The following is a 13,220-nucleotide window of genomic DNA, read 5'->3' as shown; positions in this document are numbered from 1 at the left end:
TGTGGTGTGAAATAAACCCTCCCTATTACGGCCTCTGGGCTTGGACTTGGCCCCTGATGCGGCCGCCAGCTCGACCTGTGCTTCCAGAGGTGGCCAGAGATTGCTTTGCTCTCAGGAGCAGTTGTGGCACACCTCAGTCAGCCCAGGTAACGGATTTAAAAAATACTTAAATGGCAACCCAGTAAGATGCAGCACACTAAACTGGTCATTTGCTAACACAGTGAGAGGACCCAGTCTGGAGCATCATGAGTAAAACTGAAGGGAGACAAGTAGAAACACATGTAATAATTTTTTTTTTTTTAAATCAGTAGTTTTCTTAGTGACTCGATTGAGAGAAGAATGGGTGCTACCACATAAATTGGAAAATAAGACCAGCCATGTAAATAGCCTGCATAATTTTTCAGAAATATCTAGATAAGTACGTGAGGGAGAAGGGCACAGTGATTACATATAAACCAAAATTTAAATGCATGCACAGTGTGATGCAGCTGACTTTTGTTTGTGGTACAGCTACTTGTATCATTAAAATAATTGGCAAGGGTAAGAATGCCATTGTGAGAAGGCAGAAATACCAGCTTTTTGGCAACTGTATTCAGTTTATTAGATCATGGATTACTGTGTTTAAAGCTTTCCTGGAACATTACTTTCCTAGAGCCTGGAAATTGACTGAAATAAGCTTGAATTGTACACAGAGTCAAAGTCTGGTTTATATACTCTGCCTTCTTCAGAGGTCTTACAGCAATTCATGTTATCTTGCAATCATTTAGCTGCCCTCTTCAGTTAAATTTCAGTGGAGCAGGACCTTGCAGCCTTCTGCTCGGAGTGTGGAGTTCAGCCTGTTGGAGATGCTCGTAGCAGCTGTAGCTGGAGAGATCTGGTTAGTGGTCAGAGCTGACAATTGCCTTTTCCTATAGTCAGTACCACTAAAAGGCATTAATTAAAGTAGCTGTAAATGATGAAGGTTTTTTATGTGCCTGCTTCCTTTGAATAGAGATGAGCATTTCAAAGTGCAAGTTGTATGCTGTGTTGCTCATTTTACTTTTATAAAAAAGTTTTGAATCATGCAGATAATTCATTCATATGCTGATTTCAAAAATGCAGAAAAAACTGTCTCGGGAATTATTTCTCATTTGGTTCTAAAACCTCCTTGAAGTGCTGGGGGATTTTTTGTTTGGCTTCTTTTTTAATTATCCACTGCAGGTATAAGTTGATAATGGCTTCTTTATGTTGAAGTAAACCGCTCTTCTAAGGAGGTGTGCCAGTTGTAGTGGTTAAGGTCCAGAATACTAGGATTTCTGGCTGCTTTTTTGTATCACATCTCTTATTTGAACTATGGATGGCTTGATGTTATACTTAGGAAAAAAAAAAAGAAGGGAGAAACAGAAGGAAACTTTATTGAGTATAAACTCAAATATCTCATACCAAAATGATCTGCAACAGACATACCATGAAGTGGTTAATCGTAATTAATATTCATTTAACTATCATCATGTTACTGACCCCGCTTAGGACCTGGTCAGAAGTGTGGATGGTGGGGTGGTTCATTTGCCGTCACCACACTGGTTCGGTAGGGTAATGCCCAGCCAGGTCAGGGGCTTTGTGGTGCCTGCAGGCGCTGAGCGAGCGGGTAGGTACCTGCTAGAGTGCCCTGGGGTCTGTGTTCGCTTCGCTCTCTGGGGTAACTCCCACTAAGTGTTTTTCAAGTACATAAATGTTGACAGGATGGGAGCCGTGAATATTTGGATGAACAAAATGTGTTACAAGTAGTTTTTTTAACAATATGTGCAACCGTGTATAGAAGGAAGAATATCATTTTAGTTGCTGTATGCAAGATTTTGAATGCAGCTACTGCACTTCTTCCTTTAAGTATTTCTTGAAATCAGAAGTTTCTTTAATCTCATTCTATTTGTTATGTAAGAAATTCAACCAATTTTCTTAGGTCTATTTTTATTCATTTTAATACGTTAAAGGTATATTTTTGCAGGAAGTTCCGTAAGGAGGGGGTTGGTTGGTTTGTTCTAATTCAAGGCTGGAAGAACAAAGACGTTTGGGTGCTAAAATTTTTATGTAAATGGCCTTATCATAGCCAGCTAAGGAACTGGTACATTGTTAATGCCATTTTGCCTCATTTTTTACAATACATTTGGCTGTAAGTGAAAGCAGATAGTGTATTCCTGTGTTGGGTTTTGGAGGAGAGCTGGGGCACGGGAGGAGGAGCCGCTGCGGGGCTGAATGGATCAGCAGAGCGGGCTGTATGTCTGTCCCTCACCCCTTCTTTGCACGTGTATTTTCACTTCACATCTTGGAGGAAAAAACCCGCTTCAGACGGAAAGCTGCAGCTATCCGAAGGGTGGCTGGCTCTGGCTGGTAGCGATGGGTGGGTCTGATGTTCTCCACTTCACCGGGCAGGGTGCTGGTCAGTGCCAGGCAACCCCTCGTAATGGTGGGACGGGTCCTTCTGCCCCCGAAGGCGCCTTTGCCTCTGAGCTTTGTCACGGCGGGGGCCCGAGCGTGGGGATCGCTAACCCCACTCCACAGCCCACGTGGGGTAGCCGTTGCCCTGGGGTGGGAGCGGGGCCAGGGCCAGGCGGTGCTGCCCAGCCGGGCCCAGACCTCTGAGCGCGGCCCCCGCCATGGCTGGGCTCCTGCAGAAACCTGGGCGCTGCCGTGGCTGCCGTGACGGTTGGCCCTGGGCACGGGAGCCCAGCTGAAGTTGTGAGCAGGAACCGCAGGAGGCACGGCCGCTTCTGCTGTGCCCGCTGCCACACCAAAACCGCAGGCAGGCGCCGGCACGGCCGGGGAAGCGTCGCCACTGCCTCCTCCCCGAGGGGAGCTCGGCACTGGCGTACCCCTGCACTGAGGTCAGTCATGGCGCTGTTAGCTCCCAGCTTTACCCCCATCTGACAGGCATGGCACAGGGGGCCCCCGCGCTGCGGGGCTCCTCTTGGCCACTGCGCCGTGGTTGAGGCCCTGAGCAGAGAATGGACCATGGCGGTGGCGGCCAGGTTCAGCTGCCCCTCCTCGCCTCGGGGCTGAGCCCTGTCCCGGGGAAGGTGCTCGTAGGTGAGATGGCGCAGGCCGTAGGTGAGATGGCGCAGGCCGTCGGTGAGAGGGCACGTTCAACGTGCACAGAAATGGACATCATCATCAGAGGGAAGTGAAAAAAGAAAGTAGTCAAAGGGGAAGAGGAGGTGAGAACCACAGGCGTTCTTCAGCTTACAGAAATAAAATGTGTAAGGAGGTGATTAAATCTCTTAACTAGAAAAGAAGACAAAGCAGAAGAAAGAAAGAAATTAAAAGGAGAGACAGAAGACAGAAAAAAGGCATGAGGTTGAAGGAGGTCAGATGCTGTTACACCACCTGAAAGATAACAAGGAGAAAGACACTGTTTTAAAAATGTGAGCAGACGGAAGGGGAAGAGGAAGAAAGAGTAAAACACAAGAGAAGTCGAGAGCTAAACTGTTCAGGGCAGTGCATTGGCTGGATGTAGCATACAGACAGACTCTTAAATTCCTTGAGAAAATGCATTTGTTCTCAGTTTCTGCCAGCTCTTTGCAAGACAGTTTTTTGTACCTAGTTGCAAGCATGGTTACTGGTGTGATTTTAAATATATCTGAAGAGAAAACGAATACTTGTTGATGGTTTTTTTGAATATGGAGCAAAGTGCACCTAATTTTGCCTTGTGGGAAACTTTTAACATTTGGCTTAATTAAGGCAGGCACTGAAAATACGAAGGGAAGCAGAGGCTGCCTCTTCATGTTTCAGGCCATTAGCTGAAGATATTTTTAATATCTGTAACAATGTTTAGATGTTTCTGGTGATTTTAGATGTGTAAATACCTAAGTGGTTAGACACTGCAAAAGTGGCTACAGTGGAAGTTTAAAGTTACTTGTTATAAAGCTTTCAACTAAGTGTTTGACTCTGCGCTATACATATATGTATATATACACACTGTATGCTATTTGTATATATATGCTCAGTATATGTCTGTATGTATATGAACATCACAGAATAAAGACAGAAAATAACACAAAGCAAGGTTCGCTGAAGTCAGGTGAGGGACAGGAGGTGTAAACTTACAGAGCTGTGTTGCTTTTGGGGGTTTGTCGGGGCTGATCCCTGCCGCCCCAGCGGTGCGAGCTGCGGGGAGGCCCTGTGCTGGCAGGAGCAGCTTTCAGGAGGTGCTCAGCTGGCGTTTCCCCAGGGCGGCCGCGCGTGCCCTGGTGCTTCCAGTGCCGCTGGCGATGAAGCCCGGCCTCGCGCCACAGGGGCTGAGCGGCGAGGTGCCTCCTGGCCCTGCTTACGCAGCACAGCTCCCTTATAATTTGTGTGCAAGCCGACTGGCTTTAGATCCAGGCAAATGCTGGAGAGGATGATGAAATTCAAGTAGATCTGTTATCGAAATTGCTCTGAGATTCCAGTGATGGGTTTGGATTCTGATGAAAGCGTTTGGCACCCAGGCATGGAGAGGTGTTCTTGTTCATTAATTAGCTGCGAGCAGACAGGCTTGAGGAGCAGGCGTGCGCATGTGTGTGCAGACGCATGTCAGCAATAGTTATTTGTAATACCTGTTTTGTGTATTGGCATAATGTAGATAGCAAGAGGTATTCCGACTGTTACATGATTTACTAATCATAGCCTATTGCTTTCTTCTGGCTTTCTATCTATCTATATCACGTATAGTTTTTTAAGTGTCAGTTCACTAGCGTGCAGGAAACCAAAAGAGAGCTCCCCCCAGAACATGTGGGTGAAAGGCAGGGGAAGTGCTCTCGTTACATTTAACAGAAGCAGGGCTTTGGGGTAAGGATAGAGTTTTGTTCCCTCCAAAGACAAGAGGGAAACCCCAAGTGACCTGAGTATTGCTGACTTTTTTTTTTTTTTTTTTTTTCAGTGGTAAGCTTAAAGACTTAGTAAAGTACAGGAAATGCAACAGTTGAACTATTTATTTAGTTTTTTAAAACACCTATCTTAAATTCTAGCTTGGCAATCTCTGTAAATAAAACTTTTACAGTGAAGTATTTGAAACATCAAAAAAATTTTAGGAAAAAGAAAACATTCGCAAAAGCTAAGACTTAGTCAGTGTTTTCCTTTCCCACCCCACTACAAGACATCCCCTCCTTCCTTTGAGTTGAGGCTCGGGAACAGGCAGTGTCTCCAATAGGCTGGGACTGGGCTTGAGGAGCATGGCTTGCCGGCAGCTCCACAGGCACCGTGGGCGTTGGGAGCCAGAATTTTTGGCATGATCAGCAGGTTCCCAAGAGAGTCTCATTCCTATGCCTGTGGCATTTGCTGGTAGAAAGCTGATGGCGAGAAGAGTTTTTACTCGCTCCGGCCCCACACGGCTGGGGTAGACGCAGCGCACTGCTGTGCTCCCTCGCACTTCCCCTCTACAGCTGCCAGCGCGGTCACTGCGCGTGGTGAGCAGGACGGGCTCCGCTGGCTGCGGTGGTCTGCGCCCGCGCGGCGTGTCTGGGTGCTCCACAGGCACGTGTCGTGCCCCGGCAGCGAGGGCGGCCCGCTGTAATTCAGAGTCAGACTCTCTGCTGGGGGCGACACCGGGTGTTTAGGTCAGCACCCCAGTACAGCTCTCCTGGCGCATGGCTTTTTGGTGCTGGAGGTCTGCTGAACCAACAGACAAGTGTGCTAAAATAGCACAGAACGGACAACTGCGTTATGGGTGGAAAATGGAGACGTAGTGAGCCCGCTGCGCTCCAGGTAAATCAGGGTAGTATTCAAACCAGGTCTTTGATCTCCCTGCTGTAAGGCTGGTCTCACCTTGCAGTCTGTCTCATGTACCCACTGTTATTCAAAGGGGGGGGGGGGGGGGAACACCCTGAAAGTAATTTGAGTTTGATTTCTATTTATGTTCTTCTCCCTTATTAACTGCACTGGTTTGAAAAATAGCTGAGCTTGGCATTAATCTATTTTATTTCACATGACAGTTTTTAAAAATTAAACTTTATGATGTAAATTACACTGTCAAAATTACTTCTTGGTTCTACGCTTTATCTACCACTGATTCCAGAAGGGCTCTGGAGGTGAACCATCCCTTTCCTGTCTGACTTTTTTGTCTCTGTGAGTACGTGTTCTGATAAAGTTATGGTTGGTTGTGGTGGGTTTCCTTGGTTTGTACATATGGACAGGTATTACTGCTGCATGTATTTTTGCAGTACATTGATGGTTTGGTTTTGATACTTTTTGAAAAGTAATGTTTTCCTAATTTCATTCCCCATTGCTTGAGCCTGGAGGGAACTGCCCTCAGGCTTTCGGAAGGTGTGACAGTGACACCTTTCTGACACCCAGAGTGACGCTGTAGGGTGTTACTGCTCAGATTTAGCAGGAGTGCACAGCCCTTGGCCTCCAAAATACTGCGTGGTGTGTTGCTGCTTGGTGTGGTGTTGGTCAGGTGGGTACAGACTGGCACTCTGACGACATCAACGGGGATTTTCCTCGGGGTGGGAAGTCAGTAGTTTGGGACGAGAGAGTTGTTATCATCATGATACACCCTGTGACCCTGCCTGCAGCAAAGAGATAAAGTGGCCATGGATCACTGGGGCGGCATCCTTAGACACCACCAATTTTGTCCCATGTCTCTTGACTTCTTGGCCTTTCTGTGGATTATTCCAGCAATTGCAGCAACAGGTGCCAGGTGGCTCCTCCAAGTTTTTTCAGGCTGCTGCGTTTTGTGTATTGACTTTGGGTTTGTATGTAAAAAGGAGCCTTCAGCAGCTGGAAAGGCCTTTTGTGACTTAAGAAACTCTGCTTTGTGCTTATACAAATCAAAAATAGCAGTTGCTAAAAATACACCCATATTTAATTTTTAAAATTTGGAAAGCATTGCTGGATTTTGTTGTTGTCTGGAGTACAGCAAAAGGTCACTTGTCCAGCACCATCCATAGTTACTTCATTCTTTTCTCTCTGTTCTATTTAAACGACAAGTAGTTAAATATTATTAAGTGACTACTTAAGTTGTTTTGATCACCTGACAAATTACTCAGTTCAGCTTCTGCTCCTTAACTTTGTTTAAAAAATGTATTAGCCCTCGGGAGCTGAGAAGGGCAGGGATTTCCAGTGGCAGTGGTATTGCTGTGTCACTTTGAGTGCTCTCATGGTTGGGAGGTGATTTACCTGCTGGAAGATGGGACCTGTATTCCCAGGCAGAAACACTCGGTGCTGAGCACCTGGTGGAGGATGGGGAACTCTTTTTTAAGTGCCTGCTTAATACAAGTTTAGATACTGTTGATAGGGCCAAGTCCAGGAGCGCGTGAAGGCATCAGCAGTTAGGGTCCGCCTTGCTCTCTGATGTTGTTGTCATTACTGTGAAGCCTGAGGAGGAGGATGGTGCACGGTCCTAAACAGCGGTGGGAGCAACCGTGGGCAGCAACGCCAGCTCTCCCTCCAGCCTTCTTCGTCCTTTCTTTTAGTATTGACTTCTGGTCCCATCTCTCCTCCCTCCTCTTCTCCATCCTCCTCCTGTTTTTGTGATGGGAGCAGACAGGCCCAGCCCGCATTCTTGGAGTGGGAAAATTAATTTTGCCAGCACTACTGAGAAGCCTGACATTAAGTGGCTTCATCCATGCAGAGGAAGAGGAGGGAGGTGTGTGCCAGTGAAGCTGTTTCTTGTCTTTTGCCGTCACCCTTGGAGGTGCCACAGTGGAGCGGGATGTGAGCGGTGGGGCAGCGCAGGGGACAGCACCGGCTGTTGGGAGCGGCGCACCTCCGGATCCTGTGAAATACCTTGCTGGGGCTTTTAGGGCTTGGCAGTAGTAGTGGGCAAAGCTTTCAGCTTGAACTTGTTTTATTGTAGGGATGTTACAGTGTAGAAAGTTCTCATTTGCTATTTTACTTCTTTCTTGTTTTACTACTTTTGGAGCCAATCTGGTCTCACTTTTTTAAAAAAAAAAAAAAAAGGTGGAGGAAAAGAGGGTAATTTGATGGTGTTTTTATTTCCTTTTGATACTCAGAAATGAGTTGTTTCCTCTCTCATAGATCTGTGTGAAATATATTAAAGGAGAATTTAGGTTCTTCAATAACAAACACCTGTAGTGCAGCCCTCCAGCCCAGCCCTGAGGCCAATGTGCTCATCTCTCTGACTGATTCTGCCTCACACATGCTGAACTTGGAGAAAAAGTGCTTCTCAAATGAGGTCATGATACGCTGGTATTCCTTCTGAATATTACTTTTTGTTTCATCAGTTCAGTTGGCTCCCACACATGGAAAATTTTTAATTTCCCACCAACTATGTGGCTGAAACTTGAAGTGAGAGAGTTGAAGTCTTCAGGCCATAGGCATGTTTTTGAGCTCATATTCACTACAGATAACATCTGCAGAGGCTGTATTTTCTTTTTCTCCGTGTATACGGGAAAGGTAGTGGAACTGTTGAAATGTCTTATAACGAACTTAAACTGCCGTTAGTACAAATGCCATTTCCTACAGGAAGATTGCTTCTCTAAAACAAATACCCCCACCCCTTTTCACCATTGCATTTGGGTTTTTGTACCTTCCTCCTGGTGGGTGGGACCCCTCGCCCGGCCCCTGGGGCAGCCCCGGCTGCTGCAGCCCGGGCGCTGAAAGGACCTGGGAACTGAACTCCCACCCAGAGGAAAGTTGCTGCTTCTGTCTACACAGTTTGTTGTTGTGACAGGACATTTCAATTGTCAGTGCCCATGTTAAAATAAACAATTAAAGGGAATGCTGACCACAAAGCAGCATTTTGGCGTGTTTCGTGATTATTTAACTTTAGAAAAATAAATCCTGCCATCTGTGTTTCCCACTAATTCATGTCCATTGACCTCCTCTATTCAACAACTCAAGGAAAATAGCAAGGGCGGGTTAATCTTCACCTCTTTATTCCTTCAGAGCCCAGATGCTCTATAAGACCTTACAGATGCCAAAAAACAGTTTCTGCTGTTAATATGTACTTTATGCTCCTCTAATGTCATTGTCACATATTTCATAAGCTTTTCTGATCTATCATTGCCTTTTTTTCCCCAATATGTGACTTTGACAGAGTTCAGCTTTTCAAGGCTTCGATACCAAATATTCATCCTGCAGACACGTTTCTGAGCACACACGGGCTTTTACCTGGGTCCTTTCCACCGAGAACAACGGGTGTATCTCAAAATCCTACCGGGGCTGCCAGCCGGTGCCAAGGCCAGCAAGCAGCCTCCGTTTGGGAGTGGGGAGGGGATGCAGGGATGTGCCTGCAGCCGAGGGGGACGGACAGGCACCGTCCCCTGGCTGCACCCAGAGCTCCCAGCCCGCTCCGTGACAGTGCTGCGGTGAGTGCTCTGTGTTACCAGCTTCGTCTGGGGCCATACGGAGTCGCAGCTCCTCAAGTATGAGAACTATCGGACTCGTTCTAACAGTGCGGATCTATGCAATGTATGTATGTATGTATTTGCTCTAACAGAGTTGCATTTTTAAAAGTAAAGCCTATACAGGGGCTTTAACAGAGAGAGGATAGAGAGCTCCTGAGAGCAAGTGATGTTTTCTCACAGCCTTAATTATATTTGCACTGCACTGGTACGGACAACGTAGATACTATCTTTATTTGCACACTGTGACTTACAGTGGATCTTTTGTTCTGCTGTTTTATTGTCATTTTGGTTTATGTAGAAAGTGAGCAAGGCAAAACCTCTGGTGTAAAAGCTAAAAGGGATACAGTGTGTGATTACAGCAGCGCTGCTTGTTAGATATGGTTTAATTAGTGCATACATCCATCATGCAGCTTTGTCTTTGTAAAATATTGATCTACAGTATCAGTGTCATGAGGCCTGGAAAGCACTTAGTGCAGGAAGTTATTCCCAAGCTGTATGAAAAAAAAAAAAAAAAAATCTGTGACCAATACAGGGCCTGTTGAGTCCAGGTTTGCTGCTGGGTCAGCAGCATCCTGCCATTCCCCTCTGCTTCAGGCGGTGCAGTACACAGGTCTGAGCAAGAACTTCTTCATCGGTATGCGTTGAAACTTTCAATTTTTGTTAGCATTTCCGTGTCCCAATGTTAATGATTATTGGATCATGTCATGGCATGTCAGTGGTGGAGCCAGACGTTGACCTGAGGGTGCAGTGGCAGGACACTTGACTGAGCCCATGCCTCGGGTGTTGTTTCGTTATTGCGTGGTGAAGGCAAGCCACAGCTGGCCACCACAAATTAGAAATTAAGCAAAACTTCATTGCTTGTGGCATTGGGTGACCCCCTCCAGAACCGGGCAGAAACAGACTGGGCTGGTGGACCCAGTGCCACCTGCTGAACCCTGCCATCTTGGCTGTGGCTCTGCTGACGTCCTGTGGTGCCCGTGGCCAGGGAGCCACTTCCAGAGCTTTCCTGCACTGCTGGCCAGCCCTGGCTGTCCCGCTGGGATGGTACCAGCAGCAGAGGCACAAAGGGACCGGCATGCGTGGCGCTCCCCGGTCCTTTGGTCTGTGGAGGGCCGCTCCGTGCCCATCGTGCCATGAGCGCTGACTGTGCACGGTGTCTGCCGGGTGAGGTTTGCAAAGGCAATGCTGGCTCTGCTCGGCCAACCTCAGCCACGTGCCCGCTGACCAGCCCTTTGCCCTCTGCCTGCGCGCCCTCAGGGCCACGCTGCAGCCCCCGGCAGCGCTCCTGCCGTGGCGCTGGGCTCGTCCCGTGCTGGCCCGGGACACTCGAGCCGTGCGGTGGCTGCTGGGGTGTCCTCCACATGCGTGCTCCGTTGTGCTCTCCCTCGCAGCTCCTCCCCGCCACGCCACGCGTGTGGCGTGCGCATATCGTGCACGTTTCTAACGAGGCAATGCAAGCTTCCCTTCCCACCAGCTATGACTGGTGTCCTCGTCATTCTTTTTGTTTTTCCATGTAGCTGTTATACCACTTCAGGGTTGTGTTTGGGTTTGTTTTTTTTTTTAAATAAACATGACAAGTGCATCCCAAAATGTATCATGAAATAGTGCTTTATGTGAGGTCTCACGTGTTGCTCCACTGCTCGGATTCACTGGCCCAGGCCTCCGGCCGTACACCCAGTTGCCTGATTTTGCCACAGCTGCGGTTAGCTTGCAGGGACTGGAAGGTTGTTTATTTGGTTTGGAAGCTTTTATTGTGCCTTAGCACACACTTGCTAGATAAAACAAACCTGATGTATCAGCCTTTATTTGCCCATGACACTTTTCCTTTGCTACCCTTGCTTGCTTAAACTTGTTCTTTGTTAAGACTTTTAACTCCCCCTTTTCTTCCTGATACCAAATATATGTCGACTGGTTCTCTTTTTTTGCCACCGAAATCTGAATTACTTATAGACAGATCTTCATTGTAGTAATTTTTAAACCGTAAACTTGGTTAAGTTTTTTTATTTCTCTGCTGCTGAACCATTTGTTCATTACGTCCTTTTCTTCCCTCATTTGCCTAAGCAGTAAAAAACTTTATTAATCAAGCTTGTCTTCATTGTGGCATGGTTTGGTTGCTTTCTTTATCTAGTCTGCAATTATTTTAAATTTGTCTTTCTCTCTTGCTATGCATGCCCCTCCAGATGATGTAGTAGAATTTTGGGTTTGTGTTTTTCTAACATAGTCCCTTTACTAACAATCAGTGCCGTTATCCCTTCATCAGTGAGCAGTGCAGACTGTATTTTAAGGGTAACAAGTACTTTTCAATGTGGAAGATAGCCATCAGGGAAATCTAATCTTCTTTTCAACTTTTCTCCCCACTTCTGAGGCTTCTGCAAAGTACCCTTATGGTCTGAATACCATATTGCTTGAGAGCTGCCAGAAATGTGCTAATTCTATACACTAGCAAAATGTTCTCCAGGGTTACGCTTTGGTGTGATGGTTCGTGGTCCGCCCGCCTGGGTCCTTTCCTCGGCTGTGGTTCGCACACTCCTGTGCAGCCGCTGTTCATCTCCAACGCCATTTCTGTGGCGGTTCCTAATGGGAGAAGGCGATCGCTGTCTCTGAAAGGTGGCGGGTGGCCTGTGCTGCGTTGGTCGTACTTGACTCGCCACCTTCTGCAGTAGGTTTGAATGATAATGGTAACTGTTCAAAAACAAATATATCCTTAAATTCTAACTGCTGGATTTCAGCCCTCTGTGGCCTCCCGTAGTACTTTATCTGCCCCCAAGCTGAGCAGTTGTGGTGCTCTCCATGCTTAGGAAGGCAGACAAGCTGGGGATGTGGTTTAACTAGGTCACAGTTTCAGTTCAGTCATTAGTGCAAGTCATTAGCTGGAGTTGCCTGGGTATAAAAGGAACCTGTGCAGCAGATCCTGCTGTATTTGCAAAGGATTTGCTGTAGCAGGGCTGCCCGTTGCCCCGACCTGGCACCCCGCGGGGGCACCGGGGCAGGACAGCCCTCCTCCTCCGGCCAGTCTGGTGTCCACGGCAGAGCCTGTCCCCTGCCCATGCCTGCCTGTCCTGCGAGCTGAGCTCTGCTCCCCGGGCCCTCCCAGCCCAGCCGCTCTGGCCTGCTGCTCAGTTCCCCTCCCTCCCCTCTCTCAGGCACTTTGCTTTTTTTGTCCAGAAGTGACTAAGCTTCCTGTTATTACACTCTGTCAGTTTTTCCCCAATACTGGTGTCGTGTTGAGCAATATTTACTTGCCAGCAGCTTCCTCTGCCGCTGTCCCGCTCCAGCTCTGTTGTGTTCCCGCATACCTTTCACCAGCCATGCTTTGCTATTAGCAGCCCTTACGGATGTTCGCATTTTCTCAGTTGGACTTGTATCCACCAAAACCAGTATTTATAAAGAGAAGTCAACCCCAGAAGAGCTTTAACCAGTTAGTTCAGGAATGCACTGTGAACCAACGTTGAGTCTGCAGAAGGGAAAGTTGTACTTTGGTTTTTCCTTTAAGCAATGGTATCGGTGCAGGTAGGGTGGGCATCGTTAAGTTGTCCTCAGCTATCCTCAGCTGATAAATGCTGCTTGTGTGTATGAAGGAATTGTTTCTGCCTTGTTGGAAACGGTGGGCACATGATAATTTGAAGGGCTTTCCTCCAGATGATTGGAAATCACACTTTTCCTCTCCAACAGCAGCAGCTCAGGCGAAGGCTTTCCCTTCTGGAGCTCTGAGGGCAGCATGGGGGCACTGGCTGGTGCTGGGTGGAGGTGGAGGATGGCTTTCCCTGGGTGCCCAGCACAGCTGGCAGGGTGGGCAGTGGCTGAGGGTGTCTGTCGTAGACCCCCCCGGGTATGAGGACCTCTCCCAGCCCTGCAGGGCAGCCCTCTGCACTGAGGTGGGACGACCGGGCTGAACAGGGA

General features: G+C 47.6%; 1 protein-coding gene across 29 annotated transcripts in view; it reads left to right on the top strand.

Moving 5' to 3' along the window:
* MBNL1 (muscleblind like splicing regulator 1) overlaps positions 1-13,220 on the top strand; it is a 112,025-nt gene that overhangs the window by 41,879 nt on the left and 56,926 nt on the right. The window contains exon 1 of one of the 29 annotated variants that reach the window (XM_082320611.1): positions 5,582-5,715. The exons of the other annotated variants lie outside the window; for them this stretch is intronic. Within the exon in view, the coding sequence (XP_082176737.1) occupies positions 5,674-5,715 (42 nt within the window). The 5' untranslated portion in view covers positions 5,582-5,673. Of the gene's footprint in view, positions 1-5,581; positions 5,716-13,220 lie in introns of those variants that run through there. 29 annotated transcript variants of the gene reach the window in all.

The sequence above is a fragment of the Platalea leucorodia genome, assembly GCF_965183815.1.
Source record: "Platalea leucorodia genome assembly, chromosome: 8".
Taxonomy (NCBI): Eukaryota; Metazoa; Chordata; class Aves; order Pelecaniformes; family Threskiornithidae; genus Platalea; species Platalea leucorodia.
Note: the sequence above shows the minus strand (reverse complement) of the source record. Positions and strands in the feature narration are given on the sequence as shown.